General features: G+C 41.6%; 1 protein-coding gene across 1 annotated transcript in view; it reads right to left on the reverse strand.

The window, feature by feature from the left end:
• The window catches only part of FRS2 (fibroblast growth factor receptor substrate 2), a gene marked incomplete in the record, with an annotated part of 1814279 nt that overhangs the window by 683153 nt on the left and 1110568 nt on the right, over window positions 1-20558 (reverse strand). The window contains 1 exon segment of the mRNA XM_044088006.1: window positions 9786-9877. Within this exon segment, the coding sequence (XP_043943941.1) occupies window positions 9786-9851 (66 nt within the window).

The following is a 20558-nucleotide window of genomic DNA, read 5'->3' on the forward strand; positions in this document are numbered from 1 at the left end:
TAAGCCTGCTTTGAAGCGTAGGTATCTTCTGCAAGATTCCTTGATAGGGATGTGCAGGTATGCCTCTTAAATCTAGTGTTGCCAACCAAGCATTTTTGGCTAGCATAGGAAGCAAATGGTGAAGAGTCAGCATCTTGAATTTTGGTATCACCAAAAAATGTGTTTAGAATAGAAAGTTCCAGGATAGGACGCCATGAATTGTCTTTTCCGGGTACCAGAAAGTCTTGAATAGAAACCTTGTCCCTTTTCCTCTTCTGGTACTAATTGAATAGCCCCCATGTTTGAGAGAAAGAATTTACTTTTGGGCTTCTGCCCACTGATTTTGGGGGTAGATCTGGCCACCCCCTTGGAGTCAGTAACGTGTGGAAGTGAAATCTGTATCCTTGGGACACTATATTTAAGACCCATTTAACCTGGGTGATGAGTTCCCAGTTTTTGGCCTGCACGCCAATCTTTTCGCCTAAAGGAGCATCCAGTTGAGAAGTGCCTGGAAGTTTTAACAGCAAGTCATTGAGACAGTTTTCCATAGGGGAGAGTCTTGCTACTCCCAGATTTGGATCCGGAAGCTCCCCACTGCTTAGTCTTGTGCATATCCCTGAGACTGAAATCTGGGGTTTCTGCTGTGTCTGGATTTGCATTGAGAAGACCTGGAAGGGGCTGGAAAGGATCAATTGTTAGAGGGCCACTGCCTACTAAATCCTGGAGGCTGAACTTGTAAGAAATCTTTAACAGTTTGCATATATTTAGCTTCATCTTCCATCTTTTTAAGAACTTCCTCAGCTTTGTTGCCAAACAGGCAGTCCTGATTTAAGGGAGCATCCAACAGTTTAGCATTAACATGATCAGGCAAAGATTGCTCTTTAAGCCAAGCATGCCTTCTGAGAACAGACCCAGTGACAGCAGCCCTGCAAGAACCACATTGCAAAGTATGTTTTCCAACCTGTTCAGAAGAATGTATCAAATCCTGTAATTCTTTATTTTCAGCACAGTCAGGAATCAACATCAGTTTCTGCTTAAGCAATCCAACAACATGTTGTGGATACTTTAACATATGAAACTGTTAAGGCCCTAATGGCCAAGGTTGCAGAAGTGTAAACCTTCTTACCCCATCTACCCAGCACCCTGGAGTCTCTATTAGAGGGGGTAGGATTTTTTGCAGTAGAAGCCTTAATGCTCTTGTGTCCCTGTGAAATAGTCTCTGGATCCGCAATAGGATTTTTAAAAAGGAACTTGTGAGAATCAGGGATCCTGTAATATCTATCCGGTTTTCTGGCAGCAGGAGGCAAAGAATCAGGGGCCAAACTAGATTCCGAAAAGGCATCAACAATATCTAGTACAGGAGGTATAGCTTAAGGCCTATGCTGAAGCAGGAGTAAGAAATCCCCTAAGCCTCTTTTTTCAATCAGAAAAATCCTGGCTTTCCCAGTGAAAGTGTGTGCAAGGTTTCACCAAAAGAAAAATCCTCTGGTGGAGAAGCAGAGGGAATAGAGTCCTCTGCATCAGAATCCTCATAAGTAGATAAGGTAAATCCAGATCATCAGAAAAATCAGAAACCTGATCAGAGGATTCATAAACAAATTCAGTCCTAGGTCTCTTAGAAGGGGGTGGTTGGCTTCCCCTGATTAGAGTTATAAGATCTTCAGCCATTCTTATCATTTGTTTTTTTAGGCATACAGCCCTGTGCATGCGGCCTGGGCGTCGATTTCTTGGGCATGGTTCGATGTTTAGGCCTAAAAGAAGGAGGCGTCGGTTTAATATGCAAGTCCATAAGCCTGAATACGCCCTCAGAAGCCAGTGCCTACACAGCGGCTCCGGACCCATCCAAGGTAGAGACATCCGCAGGTTCCATAGTTGAAGCATCTCGTGGCATACTGGTCTCCGAATGGGTCTCAGTAGAGGCCTGCGAAAAAGAAATAGCGGGCATCAGGGGCTGCAAAAGCGCCTCACTGAGTACCAGCGAACTGACGACTGGCTCAGGAGAAGCGTAGTCGGCAGTTTTGGACCTAGGGGCCTGTCCCCGTCTATCTTTGCGTTTTTTCAGAATTCCGATAGTCGGATGGCTAACAGACATTTCTGCATAATTGAACAGAGAACCAAAATATTTAGAGATGAAAATATACAGACGATGGATAGTGTGTTGATTAAATAAGGCACAAAACCGACAGCAAGGTATGTCGTGGTCAGGGCCTAGGCAAGGAATACAGTACAAATGAAAATCTTTAGGAGGTATTTGCTTTCCACAAGAAATGCAATTATTAACTTTTACTGACATCGGTAAGGAGCAAGAAAAGGTTTCCCCAAAGGGGTACTTAGCTTTAGTTGAAGACTTTGGTTCTGAAACTCGAAAACGAAAATTTCAGGAGTCGGTCGACCGGTACGTGCAAACTGCTTCTGCTTCGGGCACCGCACGGCAAGAAAGACTGATGAAATGGCGTTGGCTGCATGTTTTGACGACCTGACGTCACGGAAGAAGAAACAGCAACTGACACAGGACCCAAGACTTTGTTAATCAGGCCGACTGAGGGCTACTGCAAGCAGATAACCCAGATGTAATGACTGCAACAGTGAAACACGAAGAACATCTGTAAAATCTCAATTTGGAAGGGAGGAGGGAGGGATATTGAAATGGATGAAAATCAGAGCATGGCATTATTGTTATGGTAAGTACATAACTTTCATATCCAAAGTTTTTGTCTGATTCAACACTTGGGACAGATTTCCAAGCTGTCTAAAAATTACCAGAGTGGACTCAAGGAAGGACATTCTTGAGAATGGTAGAGCCAAAGGATGAGAGCTCTGGACTGTATACCCACTTTATGATGAGATACAAAAGTGTGAGCTGTTGATGTCACTCATAGGAACTCTCTTTGCAAATACCGTTGAGGTGGCCATTGTTCTGGTGGAGTGAGCCTTAGGATTTGAATGCAAAGGCAACCCTAGTGTTTTACAAACATAAGAAATACAATCTGCCAGCTATTTTAAAAGCAGTGTAACCTTGGATGCCAGCTGTCTTTGTTTTATTTTGGAAAAAGACAAATAGCTGGTCTGACTTCCGGATATCTTTGGTACGACCCAAGTATAATCTGAGCTGTTTGTGGACATCCAACATAAAGGATGTGTTCAACTTTGGTAGAAAAAATTGGAAAATATACAGTTAAGTCAATGTGCTGATTTAAATTAGTTTCAGATGCCACCTTTGAAAGGAAGCATTTGTTCTTAGTGAAACTCTATCCTTGTGGAATATAACAGCGAGTGGCTTGCATGAGAGAACTTGGAGTGCCAAAACTCTTCTGGCAGAAGTGATGGCGATCAGAAAAAAAAGTCTTCAAAAACAAAACTTTAAATCAGCAAAGGCCACGGGCTCGAAAGGTTTTCCAGTCAATGACTGAGGCAAAAATTTAATATCCCATGGGGGGGGGGTGACTACTTCTCAACAAGAAAGTTCACTTGAGGAAAGCTTTAGCTAGTTAAGTGAAGCAATAGATGCATCATTATTGCCCTGTGTGAAAACATGAAAGGTCAGCCATCTGAGCTTTTATAACTGGAACCTTCCTGAAAAAGGTTCTGAAAGAAATTCCAGTAGTGAGGGAAGAGGGGATGAGAAAGGGTCCAAATCCTTTGAGGACATCCAAATAGAATTTTTTTCCATCTGCTCTTATAAGTAATTTTTGTCAAGTCCTTTTGAGAAGATCTATGGATTACTGGAGAGGAAAGCCTGTCTCTCTGGCTAATTTTACAACTAGAGGATCCATGTGGTTACTTTTAGGGTTTGAAGGTCTGGCAGAGTCAACCCAGACAAGTGACTCAGTAGATCTGGGATGGGATCCAGCACCCATGGCTGGAGCGGTAAGTGAGGCCAAAGCAAGGGGAACAATACTTGCCAGGACCAGAATAGGGTAAAGAGGATCACCTCTGTGTTATACCTTGTAGCTTTCCAAATGAATCTCAAGAGACACATCAGTGGAAATGTGTATAGGAGGACCTGGGAGCCAAATGTGCACTACAGCACCTTTTGGTGACTGCCCCTGTGAAGCAAAGAGGGCAAAGTAACTGCTGCACTTGTTGTTTAACTAGAAGGCAAACAGATCACAGCAAGGTTGGCCCCAATGACTGAAGATCTACCCGAAAACAGCAGATCTCTACTGCCACTGTGGCAGACCACTCATGAGAGCAACAGGATATACTTGTTCAACCTGTCCGCTAGTATATTCAATGTAACATGAATGTGTGTTGTGACCTGAAAGTGATGGGAAAACATCGCCCATTACTAAACTCACATGGTCTCCCTGCAAAGAGAATATGAATGTGTTCATCTTGTTTGGTGCACCATTCTACTGACATTCGGTCTTGATGAAAATCACACCCTTGGGTAGGAGGCCCTGAAAGGCCTGCAACAGAGACTGCTCATCTCCAGGACAGTGATGTGAAGTTTGGTTTCCAATGATGACCAAGTCCCTCGACTAATCTTCCCTTTGAAATACCCAACCCTAAAAGGGAAGCATCTGTAGTTACTGTGGCCTGGCGGACAGGTGGGCAGAAGGGTCTACCCTCTACTACTGACAGAAGTTATCCAACAATTTGTATGGTTTCTGTACAGAGTGAGACAAATTCTGGTGCGTAGAGTACGAATGCTCTATGACCACTGGATGGATAGTGTTCCATGTAGTACTCTCCCATGTGGTACCATGCTAGTGGGACTAGTGTAATAACAGAATCCATTAAAACTAACATACACAGAATCAGTCTCATCTGTGGGTGGGGGATGCTGCATCATCTGAAAAGCTACAAGTCTCAACAGCCAGACCCTTGTAATGAAGAGTTTGGCACTTTGGACTGTGTCTGACATCCTATAAATTCTATTTCCTGCGTGGGAAGCAGTTTACTCTTCATGTAGTTGACTTATTCCTAACTGGTCTGCAAGAATGAGAAAGAAAGTCTGGAGTTGCAACAGTAGATCCTTGGAGGTAGCAGCTGGGAGCCAATCATCTACATATGGGAAGACTTAGATCCCCTGTAGTCACAGATGAGCTGCTACACTGCTGCAGTCTTGGTGAACACCATGGGTGGGTGGGTGAGGTGGCCCTGTGGTGCGACTGAAAGGCATACCCTGAACTGACAGTAACTGCTCCCAGCTGGAAATGGAGGAATCTCTGGGTTGCCTTCAAATCTGGATATGGTAGTAGGCTCTCTGGAGATCTACAGAGCACATCCAACCGTCCTTCCTAAACAGAAGCAGAAAGGACTGTACCATGACCATCTGTAACTTTGACATTTCAACTGAAGTGGTTGAGATCCAAAATTAGTCTGAGGCCTCCTATCTTCTTTGGAACTAAAAAGAATTTGGAATAGACCCTGGATTCTAACTGGTGGAGAGGGTCTGGCTAGATGACTCTACTTCATACTTCTATTGCTGCGGATTCCAACTGATTGGGTGGAATATCATGTATCTTCAATCTTTTCTTTGGAGAAGACAAAAAGGGTATTGCCTCTAGTGATTATCCTTCGCACCAATGAAGTAGACTTCATGATGATATGACAGGCTAGAGGGTGCAAGATTAAGCATCCCCCTGACTACATCCAGAGTTCAGCAGTTAGGCAACCATTCAGGGATGATGGTAAGGATTCTCAGTGAAGGGGCCACAGAAACTTCGATTCTGTGGTCCACTTCTGCCTCTCAGGTAATGTCCATTTATATATATATATATATATATATATATATATATATATATATATATATATATATATATATATATATATACATACACACACACACACACATATATATACTTTAACCACCCCTTTGATTCCTGGAAAAGTATTTTTGTTGAGTGCAGAAACGGATTCCTGTGGCAGACAGGGTCTTACATCTTGTTTGCTCCTGGTCAGCATTTCTTTTACTTTAGGTCCAAAGAGTAGAGCCATCAAAGGGGGGCATTTATAAAGTATGACTTGAAGCTTTCTGTGAGATCACATAGCCACATCCAGGCATGGCAACATGGTAATGCCTGTATCAGCTTTTCTTGATATGCTATCTACTGCATTCAATAGCAGTTGCATGGCAACACTAGAAGCAGACTGCAGGCTAGACATTTGGGAATCCACAGTTTTTATATGTCCGACCAAGTTACCCAAGAGAGACTTGGAAATCTCCTTGATCAAGTCTCTTTGTGCAAGGTAATTCAGCTCTCAAAGTGGAAGTGCTGCTGAAGAGCAGGTCCATTTCCCTAGTCTGTCCAATGCTCTGGATTCCTGTTAGAAGTTCTTCTGTCCCTTCTCCTAATAGTTCTTTCTTCACGGCTGCTACCACCACCACAGCTTCTACTAGGGGCCCTTTGGACTGATGTTTACTGTCCTTTGGGGCTACTAAAATTGTTAAGTTGTTTTTTAGGAATGGGCTCTGCCATGTCAAGTTCCTTCCAAACCTTCTGCGCAATAAGAACTATAAAGGGATCAGGAAGTGGGACCACCCAGGATGTCAACAAGCCAGACCCAAAAGCTTTAAGGAACATGTACTCATCAAAAGGAGCTTCAGTGGGCCATCCCCCCCCACACACACACAGACAGGCGCGCGAGCACACACACACACACACAGCTGCCACACAGACACACACAGACAGCGCACACACAGGCAGCACACACAGGCAGCACACACAGACGCGCGCACACACACAGACGCGCGCACACACAGACGCGCGCGCGCACACACACACAGACGCGCGCGCGCACACACACACACACACACACAGACGCGCGCGCGCACACACAATCAATTCCATTATGTCCCCACAGGTGACATATTCCAGGTGGAGGACCTTGGGGATCCTTCTCCATCCATGTCTGTGTCTTCAGTAACAGACTCAGGTGAGGAATCTACGTGCTTCTGTTTTCACATCCACTTTTGAAGAACATGCAAATACCTCTGTATATAACTATGTACATAACTATCTAAAAATTATACAGTGAAGCAGAAAAACAATCTTAATAGAAGAGGCTAAATGCTAACCAACACTACTTGTACTAGAAGGTAATACAATAGAAGCACTCAGACAAAATGCAACTTTCAATAAAAATAGCTGAACACCAACCTAAATGCTAACCTAATCCTACCAATAACATTTTGATCTAATATACAATAAAGAAAGGCAGGTGCACAAAATTTACTTTCACTTATCGTGAATGCTCTGAGCTCTCGAAGAACACATCTGACTGAACACACAAAATGAGATCAGAAGTAAATCCGTTAGGAGGGATCTGTGGCTAGGGCAGGAGTAAAGAGCTCTCTGATCCAAAACTATGGTATAAGGCTTCAAGTTCAAATCCAGTCGGATGCGACAACCCAAATGTTGAATCAGACGAAAAAAGATACTGAATCAGAAATATGACCTTTTATGACAATTCCAACTATTCCAACTGCTTAACACACGCTCCCTTAGGAGCTAAACCAGACAAACCACCTCCTCCTATTGCCTTATAAGTAAGAACTGCAGCATCTACATTACAAACCCTCCAAAAAAAGGATCCACTACAGATACTTTGGCCTAGACTAGGAGACTCTATCCCCTCCCGCAAAGACTTTATCCTACCCACTATTCTAAACAAGGCTAAAAGCACATTTTCAGAAACCCGATGAAATACCTCGTCTAACCCCATCTCCTTTGCAACTCTCGCACCACTTCACCTAATCTACCAGTTATATTTCTAATCACAGACACAGGCGCTACACAGGCCAAGACACAGACGTAGCCAAGACACACACAGACGCACACACAGGCACACACAGCGGCGCACACACACAGACGCTGCGCACACACAGGCAGCGCACACACACACACGCGCACACACACACAGGCGCACAGACAGCGCACACACAGACGCTACAGCACACACAGGCAGACACACACAGACGCGCACACAGACGCGCGCACACACACACAGACGCGCGCACACACAGACGCGCACACACACACACAGACGCGCACACACAGACGCGCACACACACACAGACGCGCACACACAGACGCGCGCACACAGACGCGCGCACACACAGACGCGCGCACACACAGACGCGCGCACACACACAGACGCGCGCACACACACAGACGCGCGCACACACACAGACGCGCGCACACACACAGACGCGCGCACACACACACAGACGCGCACACGCGCACACACACAGACGCGCGCACACACAGACGCACACACACACAGACGCACACACACACAGACGCGCGCGCACACACACACACACACACAGACGCGCGCGCACACACACACAGACACACACACAATCAATTCCATTATGTCCCCACAGGTGACATATTCCAGGTGGAGGACCTTGGGGATCCTTCTACATCCAAGTCTGTGCCTTCAGTAACAGACTCAGGTGAGGAATCTACGTGCTTCTGTTTTCACATCCACTTTTGAAGAACATGCAAATACCTCTGTATATAACTATGTACATAACTATCTAAAAATTATACAGTGAAGCAGAAAAACAATCTTAATAGAAGAGGCTAAACGCTAACCAACACTACTTGTACTAGAAGGTAATACAATAGAAGCACTCAGACAAAATGCAACTTTCAATAAAAATAGCTGAACACCAACCTAAATGCTAACCTAATCCTACCAATAACATTTTGATCTAATATACAATAAAGAAAGGCAGGTGCACAAAATTTACTTTCACTTATCGTGAATGCTCTGAGCTCTCGAAGAACACATCTGACTGAACACACAAAATGAGATCAGAAGTAAATCCGTTAGGAGGGATCTGTGGCTAGGGCAGGAGTAAAGAGCTCTCTGATCCAAAACTATGGTATAAGGCTTCAAGTTCAAATCCAGTCGGATCGACAACCCAAATGTTGAATCAGGCGAAAAAGATACTGAATCAGAAATATGACCTTTATGACAATTCCAACTATTCCAACTGCTTAACACACGCTCCCTTAGGAGCTAAACCAGACAAACCACCTCCTCCTATTGCCTTATAAGTAAGAACTGCAGCATCTACATTACAAACCCTCCAAAAAAAGGATCCACTACAGATACTTTGGCCTAGACTAGGAGACTCTATCCCCTCCCGCAAAGACTTTATCCTACCCACTATTCTAAACAAGGCTAAAAGCACATTTTCAGAAACCCGATGAAATACCTCGTCTAACCCCATCTCCTTTGCAACTCTCGCACCACTTCACCTAATCTACCAGTTATATTTCTAATCCGTTGATGAATTTCTAATCCTCTTATGCTGCACGTTGCATCACTCAACTTCTTTTGACCTTATTGTTAATGTTATGAAGTACTTCAACCCTGTTTTGATGTTAATAATTGTGCATAACTGCCTTGTAATCTCTTTACAATCATTTTTTGCTCTGAACTGGAGGGATAGGTTCCTGACCCAGAGACTACCCAGACTCTGAAATAGACTGTCCATACATGTCAAGCAGCGCACCTCTTTGGCCCTCTTCAAAAGGAACCTTGACAATTGGATGGGAAATTCCCCCCGGGGATCACATCAGTCACCCTGCTAGACAGGGGTCCAGGGAAGTAAATACTGTCGGAAGAAATAGCCAGGGAATTGTTATGGCTAGGCTTGTATAGGCATTAGGACCAATAGCCTAGTACCAACCTATGAAATAAACAGTTGCTCATAAACTAGCAGAGACTGAAATGGGTCATTTGTGATCAATGTTCTAGCCCAGTTACATTTAAACAAATACACAGAATAAATACAGCCTGTAACTATAAAATTCAGTTTGTCCGCAACCTAGATTACTTACCTTAAACTTGCTTTGATGGTTATCTGGGACAGATTCATTACCTGGACAGCTACAACAGCTACCCATGACTTCTTTAGAAGACCATTTGATCTCTAAGTCAGAGAGGGGAGAAAAAAAAAAGAAGTGATCAGTGCATCTGTCTACTACTTAAAAAATGAAGCATTATACACAATAGTACTTTAGCAACATGCCAGTCTACATTCCCAAGTATAAACATTGCTCTGTAGATCCACAAGTAAATCCAGAAAAAGTTCCACCAAGGCAGAAAAACACTGAGAAATTGCAAAAAGTGCCAAGGGACACAAACAACCAGATGACAGTAAAGGATATTTATTCAGCCAAAGCAGACATTCCACAAACCACATTAATGCTAGACAAACGCAATAAGCTTTCGTTCGTAACAAACTTCATCAGATACAGACTGACAACATAACGTGCACATTTTATATATATATATCTCCTCCTAAAATTAACAATCAATTAAGCAGAACAAATCAAAAATATAAATCACTTCTTTAAAAGCTTGATAAAATATGTATATATAAATTTCATTTAAATACACAAATATGTAAAAATCACTTTAAGCTATTTAAAAGCCTTGAATTACTGTAAATAAAAAATCCCTTTCCTTAAAAAATACTTCAGTCAGTACACATTGTTCATTGTGTTTGTTCTCCATCTTGTGGCTAAAAGCTAGTACTACAATTGAGTTTCAAGATTTAAAAAAAAAAAAAAAAAAAAAAAATTTCATTTACCCCTTTCTTAAATTTTTTTCTATTTATATAAGCTAAAACGTAGGAATGTGTGTCAAAGGAAGGTGTTTAAAAGAATATTTTTAAAAAACATGTAGAATGACCGTATCTTATCTAAAAACATTGTAATTTTACAATTTAGCAGCTCTTAATTTTAATAAGGGAGCTATGGAAATATTCTCATTCAAGCCTGGGGATACATTTGCTTGCAAAGTCACTTGCCACTATAGCCTCCTATACTCAATACTTTCTTCCCTCAACCCCCTATTATATCCTTCTTAACCCTTTCTAAAACAAAAAAATAAATAACTGGCATTTGTGCATGTTTGTTGGTGCTTGTATAAAGCATTGGTCTCTTTTTTTAGTACGTATGTCATAATAGTGTTCATATATTCTTTTCTTTAGTTTCCTTTCAGTTTTTCCAACGTAAAAACTAGAGCATATCTGACATACTGCTAGATATATTACACCACTAAAATCGGTTATAAAATTCTTTCCTTTTATTACCAAATCCCTACCTTCTAAAACTATGTTATTCTCATACTTTTATTCACTTCTCCATAACCATTTTCTATTAATTCCTTTAGGTTGTGGGAATTTTTATAGACAATGTTTAGATTGTCCTTTGTTATTTTGTCTAAATACGTAAAACTTCTAAACCTTTTCCATTCGGATTCCATGACTTTTCTCATCATGTTGGCACTGGCATTATATTCCAAAACTAGTACCTTTCATAAGGGTTATGAAACCCAACAAGGGAGGGGGAACAGTACTTATGGACAATTTGACACATGAAGGTAAAATGAGAGATATTTTAATGGATACTAGTAAATAAACTAGCGTGTCGATGAACAAAATCAACATAGCATATAGAATAACAGATCTGGCCTTAGAAGACATGTCATTGGAATGTTTAATAGACCAAAAAACAGTAAATTTTCTAAAGATGGACAAGCCAAAAATTCCCTCCATATTTAGAATCCCCAAAGCACACAAAAATGGTTTAAATCCATCTCTGAGACCTAGTGTCACATCAGAAAGATCCAAAACTTTACCTTTGGCCAAACACATTGATTCCAAATTAAAAAGTATTTGTTTAAAGAAAAAAATATATTTTGAGGGATTCATGGGATTTTTTTGAAAGAAATAAATGGCGATTTATTCAGGGATGACATGTTTTTAACTATTTTCGTTGCAGATCTTTTTTCTAGCATTCCTCATATAGAAGGTATTAAATTATTACAAGAAATGATTTTTAATGAAAAAGATGACACACAATGACCGATTGACATGCTTACACAGTTGATGGAACTAGTTTTAAAATATTTATTTTTTTATTTTTATAATTAAATGCAATATTAAAAGGAGTGGCGATGGGGGAAGCATGCTCCTCTACCTACATGAATTTAATCCTTGCTAGATGAGAAGACTATGTTGTTTTAAAATCCATTTATAAGGAATGCTGGTCTATGTACAGAAGGTTTTTAGATATATGTATTTTATGGGTTGGTCCGGATGGGAAAATATTTTTTTTTAAACAGCAGTACCTATTTTTTACAATTCACACACAAAGTCTCCCAAGAAAGATTGCAATATCTGGATGTGGAGATGTACAAAGAAAACAAACAATTCAACTCTTAAGGTATATAGAAAAAACACTTTCAAATTCATACTTGCACTTTAATAGTGCACATCCTTTGCATTATAAAAAAATATAGTGACGGGTCAATTTGTTAGATCATGCAGGATGACCTCACTTGACAAAGACTTTGAAAAGGAGGTGGAGACCTTAGAGATCACGTTTAAGGCTAGGAAATATCCTGAATTCATAATTGAAAAACCAAGAAGGAAGTATGGGATAGGAGAAAGGATAGGTTCAAACCCATTCCAAGTGTCAATCTTGAAAATGAAAGAAACAAATATGAAGAAGAAAGGTTTGGAAGGGCACTAGTTTTGGAATATAATGCCAGTGCCAACATAAAAAAAGTCATGGAAAAGGTTTACAAGTTTTACATATTTAGACAAAATATCAAAGGACAATCTAAAAATTGTCTATAAAAATTCCCACAACCTAAAGGAATTAATAGAAAATTCTGGACAAGTGAATAAAAGTATGAGAAAGAATGGTACAAACAAATGTGGACATTATTCACAATGTATATAAGGAAAACAGCTTTAGATGGTAGGGATTTGGTAATAAACGGAAAATAATTTTATAACTGTGACTCTAGTGGTCTAATATATTTAGCAGTATGTCAAATATGCTCTAGTTATTACGTTGGAAAAACTGAAAGGAAACTAAAGAAAAGAATATGAGCACTATTATGACTTGCGTACTAAAAAGAGAGACCAATGCTTTATACAAGCACCAACAAACATGCACAAATGCCAGTTATTTTTTTTATTTCAAAAGGGTTAAGATGGATATAAGAGGGGTGTTGTGGGAAGAAAGCATTGAGTATAGGGAGCTATGGTGGCAAGTGACTTTACAAGCAAATGTATTACCAGGCTTGAATGAGAATATTTCCATAGCTCCCTTTTTAAGATTAAGAGCTACTAAATTGTAAAATTACAATGTTTTTAGATAAGACATTGTCATTCTATATGTTTTTTAAAAATGTTCTTTTAAACACCTTCCTTTGACATACATTCCTATGTTTTAGTTTATTTAAATAGAACATTTTAAGAAAGGGGTACATGATTTTTTTTTTATCTTGAAACTCAATTGTAGTACTAGCTTTTAGCCACAAGATGGAGCACTAACACAATGAACAATATGTGTACTGACTAAGTATGATTTTATCAGCTGTGGTGCTGCGGTAGTGTTGTTGCCACACAGCAAGAGGTTCTCCTGTTAGACTCTTGGCTGGAGTGTGGGGAGTGCCTTCTGTGCGGAGTCTGCATGTCCTCCCTGCGGTTGGGTGGGCATTTGAAAGACGTGCATAAATGGGCGTGCCTTTGTTGGAGGTTGAACGTCGAGCTAGCACCTCGGCGTTCGTGAAAATCTACTGCCAATCATTAGCGGACTAAAGTTCTGCTGTGGCAACCCCTAACCGGGAAAAGCCGAAAGACAAACAAGTATGATTTTAGCTTATTAAATATTTTAAGGAAAGGGATTATTTATAATTATTATTAATAATGCAAGGCTTTTAATTAGTTTAAAGTGATTTTTACATATTTATGTGTATTTAAATAAATGAAATTTATATATACATATTTTATCAATCATTTAAAGAAGTGTTTTATAATTTTGATTTGTTCTGCTTGTTAAGTATGCTAATTTTAAGAGGATATATATATGCACTTTATGTTGTCAGTATGCATCTGATGAAGTTTGTTATGAACGAAAATTTATTCTATTTGTGAAGCGTTAATGTGGTTTGTGGAACGTCTGCTTTGGCTGAATAAATATCCTTTATCATCTGGTTGGTATTCTTCGTGTCCCTTGGCAATTCTTGCAATTGCTCTGTAGATGTCCACCACAGCAAATGCACAAACTTCCACACTTAATTCAAGGAGCTACCGGTTAATAAAAATTACAAAATTAAAACTATTTTAAAACATTCAGAAAAGGAGTATAAACAAACTACCACAAAAAAGAAAAATTACAAACTTAAACAATCTTAAAACCTTCAGAATAGTATAAACATGCTATCAGAAAAAATTACAAGTTGTGTTCTTACCATAACTAGGCATCTGTGTTGTCCATTTTCATTCTTCAATGTATGGATTTAGATCTGATCACACTCTGCTGTTTATTTCAGACTTACGATACAACTCTCAAGCTCCTCCCTGTACCCAAAATGCTCTGCTGTATCACCAAAGCCCCACATTGAGTTTGCTGCCCAATCCCCATAGTATGAACAGTGACAGAAGATGAAAGAAAAACAAGGCTCAAACCTGAAATTGTAGGTTCCAATACAGTCCAACAGGTCAATCCAGACGTTTTGGGTGGGGATGGATGGGAGAGAAGTTGAGGAAGAATGAAAAAAGGGACAACAGAGATACTTAGTTATGTTAAGAACATAACTTAAATCTTCACTTTCTCAATGAGCTGATGATGTCCTTTTCATTTTTCCTCAATGTATGGGACAGGGTCCCTCCAGCTAAGTTTGTACTTGGGTGGCCCTCATGAAGGATATTCCAGAGCACCCCTGAACCAAAGGATGCACTATTTCTAGAAATATCCATTTGTATTGAGAAACAAAAGTATGAGCATTAGACCATGCAGCTGCAGCACAAATGTCATCAATAGATCTTCTGGACCAAAAAGCAGGTGAAGTAGCTATGGATCTGATTGAGTGAACCTTGGTAAGTTTTGGTAATGTTATGCCTTTTTGCGAATAAATCAAAGAGATATAATCAGTTAGGAAGGGTTAGTCTGTAAATAAAAACAAAAAAACCCTGTCCTTATGAAAAATTTTACATTGAAATTTGGCAGAGAGCCTGGAGTTAGGATATTCTCTATGCAGAAATGATAGCCACCAGTAAAACTGTTTTCCATGACAAAGTACAGATCGGCTTTAGCCGAAGGCTCAAAAGGCTTTTGAGTTGGTCCTTGCAGCACCACTGTAAAGTCACAAGGTGGAGAGGGATCTTTAATTGGAGGTCTTAAGAAAAATTCCTTTCGTGAGAGCTTTACATAATTTAGAAATCAGAGAAAAGTACAGTTTTGTACCTACCATAAATGTAGATGTTCGAGGATTCCCTTGCTGCAGTCCTGACTATTGGGTATAGTCCGCGTCCCAGTCGGCCCGAATACCAGAGAGAGTTGGCGTCGGTCATGGCGCCTTAGACTGACGTCAGTACGTCAGGGTACTAATGCGCATGACCGACGTCATTTCCTCAGTCTTTTCTTGCCCCAGATGTCAGAAGACCCAAAAAGACAAGTCCCAAAAACAACCTGCACCAATAAACATGTACAATATATACAAAAAATATAAGCATGTAAAGGCACCTACACAACCACCCTGAAACACAGAGGGAAGGAGGGAGGGGGTTGACTGCAGCAAGGGAATCCTCGAACATCTACATTTATGGTAGGTACAAAACTGTACTATGTTCTTCGACTTCCCTTGCTGCAGTCCTGACTATTGGGTAGAATCCCAAAGCAGAGGTAAGGGAGGCTGGCAAATTATAAAGTAGCAGGAGCTGACAACATGCCTTGTAAAACAGCTGTGGCAAAACCAGCTCTAGACTTAGAGTATATAGGCAGGTGATAATGCCTAGAGAAAGTATGCACTGAACTCCAAGTAGCTGCTTCCAGAATATCCTTAGTTGCCACCCCTTAGAAATGCTGTTGAAGTGGCAGTAGCCCTAGTGGAATGAGGCCTAATCCCAGCTGGAACCTCTTTGCCATGATGGGAATAACAAAATGCAATGCAAAAGCCAATCCACCTAGAAATAGTTTGTTTTGACACAGGTTTGCCCTGTGAACTTAAAGCAAAAGAAACAAGTAACTGCTGAGACTGCCTAAAATCTTTAGTCCTGCTCAAATAATAACGCAATTGCCTGTGTACATCTAAAGTGTGCAAAATCTTTTCCCCTTTATTTTGAGGATCTGCAACCAACGTAGGCAAATGAATAGTTTGGTTTAAAGCCACACTAGAAACCACCTTAGGCATAAAGGAAGGATTAGTACGTAATGATACCCTGTCCTTATGGAAAATCAATAGGGGCTCTACTGCCATAAGGGCCTGCAACTCACACACCCTTCCTGCAGAAGTAACAGCCACCAGAAAAGCCGCCTTCCATGACAAATATTTCAATTCAGCAGTAGCTGCCGGCTCAAAAGGTTGTAGAGTAAGTTTTTCCAACACAAAATTGAGATCCCAAGCAGGAGTAGGAGCTCTACGGGGGTCTTATATTCTTTGCCCCTCTAAGAAACTGCTTGAACAAAGGATGCGAAAACAAAGGTGGATCACAATCATAGTGAGCTGAAATTGCTGCAGCATGAATCTTTATGGAAGAGAAAGACAAACCTTTGTCCAATAACTCAGTAAGATATTGAAGAGCCACACTCAAATTAGGCTCTGAAATCTCCAAATTCTTTGCTGTACACCAAAATAAAAATCTCTTCCATTTTACACTCTCCTAGTACTAGGCCTTCTAGCTTCCATAATCACATTTAAAACTTGTTGCGGAAGCTGAGACCTTCCATGTTTCAACACAGAATATGCCAAGCTGTGAGATGGAGAGATTGAAGCTTGACATTGAGCAGATGACCGTCCTTCTGAGATAACAGATGAGGAATCAGAGGTAAAGGCCATGGAGGCTTCTTTACAAGACTCCTTAGAAGTGGGTACCAGTGTTGCGAGGCCAATCTGGAGCTATCAAAATCATCCTTGGCCTGTCCTGTCTGACCTTTAGTAATACCTTTGGAAGAAGAGGTAGAGGTGGAAAAGCATAGACATGAAGGTTTTTCCAACTGAAAGACAGAGCATCCACTTTCCAAGCTGTGTGATGAAACCCCTTTGTGCAATACTTTGGCAGCTGGTGGTTTAGTGGAGAAGCGAACAGATCTATGTCTGGAGTTCCCCATGACACTGTCAATTTCTGAAATACATGAAGATCCAGTTTCCACTGGGGATCCATGATTTGTCTGCTTAATACATCTGCTAGGGAGTTCTGTGCTCCTGGCAGAAACCTTGCCTGAAGAGTCAGTTGCAGGCTTAACGCAGTCTCCCATAAAATCATTGCTTGCCTGCATAGAGGATAAGAATGTGTTCCCCTTGCTTGTTGATGTACCACATGACAGTTGTGTTGTCTGTCAGAATCAACACCTGCCCTGGAAGAAGTAACTCCTTGAACGCCATCAATGCAAACTGGACTGCTAACATCTCCTTCATGTTGATATGTAGATGCTGTAGTCTGGCAGGCCACTTGTCTTGTATCCACTTTCCATTTAGATGAGCTCCCCAAGCAGTGTCCGAGGCATCTGTCGTTAAAATCTGACTCGCCTCTGGCCGGGTCACAGAGAGTCCCTTGTTTAGGTGACATTCCTGAGCCCACCACAAGAATTCCTTTTGAAGGCAAGGTATTATTTGAATGACAGTGTCCAAATCTTGGCAGTGCTGTGTCCATACATTTTGAGATACCATTGCAGCTTCCTCATATGCAGTTTGGCATTGGGAAGCACCAGAATACAAGATGCCATGAACCCTAATGCTTGAAGGACTGTCCTTGCAGTCAGCACGGACTGATGAGATAGTTGATGGAAGTAAAGTGACAGACTCTTTTGTTTGTCCGGGGTTAAAAAGGCCATCTGGGCTGCTGTATTCAGTCTCACACCCAGAAAGCACATGTCTTGAGAGGGTACTAGACTGGACTTTATTTCGCTCACAGAATACCCTAGGCATCTTAGCACTGCTATGACATATTCCAGATGCTGTAGAAGGTGTTCTTTCTCTTGAGCCAGAATCAGGCAGTCGTCCAAGTAAGGATAAATTTGAATGCCTTGAAGCCTGAAGTAAGCTATCACTGGAGCCAGAACCTTTGTGAATACTCTGGGCAGTAGATAAGCCAAAGGGCAATGCAGAGAACTGATAATGAAAATCTCCAGTTCGAAACCGCAGATACTTTCTGCAACTTAGCCTTATGGGCACATGAAGGTAAGCTTCCTTGAGATCCAAAGTTACCATCCAGTGATCCTTGCCCAGCAGAGGTAACAGTTGCTGTAAAGTCAACATCTTGAACTTGGGAATGTCCAGATAAGTGTTGAGGATAGATAAATCCAAAATTGGTCTCCACGTGTTCCCCTTCTTTGGTACTAGGAACAGGCGAGAATAAAATCCAAGCCCTTTCTGACACAGGGACTGGCTGAATAGCCCCTATCTGGAGTAACTGAGAAACTTGCTTGAGAGCCTCTTTTCTTTGTGGAGGAGGAACATCTGGCATGCCTTTGAAAGGGGTCATTGTGTGGAAATAAAATCTGTACCCGTGATGAATGATATCCAGCACCCATCTGTCTTGAGTGATTAAATCCCAATTTTCTTTGAAAAGAGACAATCTTCCTCCCAAAGGAGCTGCCAGACGAGAGTCCACTGGCAGCTGAAAAGGCAGGTCATTGGTTCTGCTTACGAAAGGACTGACCCCTGCCCTCACCAGAAGTCTGAGCAGGTGAACTGTCTGATCTAGGCCTAAACGAACCTTGAGCCCTGCCCCTACCACGCCTAGATCTACCCCTAGACTGGGAACCATAAGCAGGATATGTCCACCCCTTAGCAGGCCAATTTCTACTAAACTTGGAGGCTGCACCTGCAAAAATCTTTAACAGTCTGCATAGACTTAGCTTTGTCCTCCATTTTCTTTAAAACTGCTTCCACAGGCGGTCCAAACAACACATCAGACTGTAAAGGAGCATCCAAAATCCTGGTCTTAACATGCTCAGCTAAATTCTGATCCTTCAACCATGCATGTCTGCGAAGAACAGAACTAGTAGCAGCCACCCTCGAGGAGGCCTGAACAGCATCAAAACCACACTGCAAAGAATGCTTACCCACTTGTTCAGACACATGAACCAAATCCAGCAATTCTTTACACTCAATACCTTCCGCCAAAGCATCCACCTTAGATTTCAATTGTGAAAGGAGATAATTCTGATATTTCAGCATATGAAATTGACAATTCAACGCCTCATGGCTAGAGTGGAAGAAGTATATACTTTCTTACCCCACCTATCCAAAGCCCTTGCCTCTTTATCAGAGGGTACAGGATTTTTAACAACAGAAGCTTTAACACCTTTAGGCCCCTGAGAAACAGTTTCTGGGTCCGCCCTGGGACTCTTAAACAAATACTTATGAGCTTCAGGCACCCTATAATACCTATCAGGCTTAACAGGAGCAGGAGGCAAGGAATCAGGGTTCAGAGAAGCCTCTGCAAAACATCCTCCACCACATTCAACACAGGAGGAATAGCTAAGGGCCTATGCTGAGGCAAAACAAGAATTCCCTAAGCCTTTTCTGAATCAGAGTAATCTTGGCCTTCCCATTTAAAGTGCTCCCTCATGGAGTGAAGAGTCTCTGAAAATGAAAAATCCTCAGGAGGAGAAGCTGAAGGAGTGGAATCATCCACATCAGAATCAGAATAAGCAGGAAACTCTTGCAAGTCTTCCACAGAAGACTCTGAAGCCTGTGAACACTGTTCAAAACTATCAAACTCCTGTTCCACCCTAGGCCTCTTATCAGGTGGGGGCATAGAACCTCTAATCAGAGTAATCAAATCTTCAGCCATTTTAAGCATATGTTTCTTAGGCACAGAGCCCGAAATGCTAGGAGAAGCCCCTACAGAAGCTGAACTTGGCCTTCCTCTAAAAGAAGCTCTGGAAACAGAAGGAGAGGCCCTAACTACCCTGGGAAGAGAGGGAAGAACAGTTACCTGAGAAGCCCCCTCAGCCTGGCCTACTTCCTGAGAGGGCACATCCTGTAACAGTAAAGTATCTGCCTGAGACTCCATAGAGACTCCTGGCAAAACCTCTGGCTCCCCTGAGCCTTCTAAAGGACCGACGTCCGGGACTGCGGTTCCTCACCCTAGACTTCACTGTTTTGTCCTTGCGCTTCTTAGATGAAGCAGGCGTCGGTGCATCCGTCGGCATAGTATAATTGCAACGCTTCCCAAACACTAACCTAGCACAATCAAGCCTCCTCTTAATAGTGCGCTTATTAAATCTAGCACAAGAGCGGCAACCAACAACGTCGTGCTCAGGCCCTAAACAAGGTATACACAATGTATGATAATCCCTATGCGGTATCTGCTTCCCACAAGAAATACAGTTATTCACTTTTGGTGACATCCGGTAAAAAACTGAGGCAAGAAAACCAAAATGTTCTAACGGGTTACTTAGCCAACTCTGTACTCGGTCTGAAACTCCGGTTTCGGAAAATCTCAGAACGCCAACCTGCACTCGCAAAATTGCTTCTGCATCGGACCATGCGGCAAAAAAGACTGAGGAAATGACGTCGGTCATGCGCATTAGTACCCTGACGTACTGACGCCAGTCTAAGGCGCCATGACCGACGTCAGC

Source organism: Protopterus annectens, chromosome 11.part0 (assembly GCF_019279795.1).
Source record: "Protopterus annectens isolate FY-2018-M chromosome 11.part0, PAN1.0, whole genome shotgun sequence".
Classification (NCBI taxonomy): Eukaryota; Metazoa; Chordata; order Ceratodontiformes; family Protopteridae; genus Protopterus; species Protopterus annectens.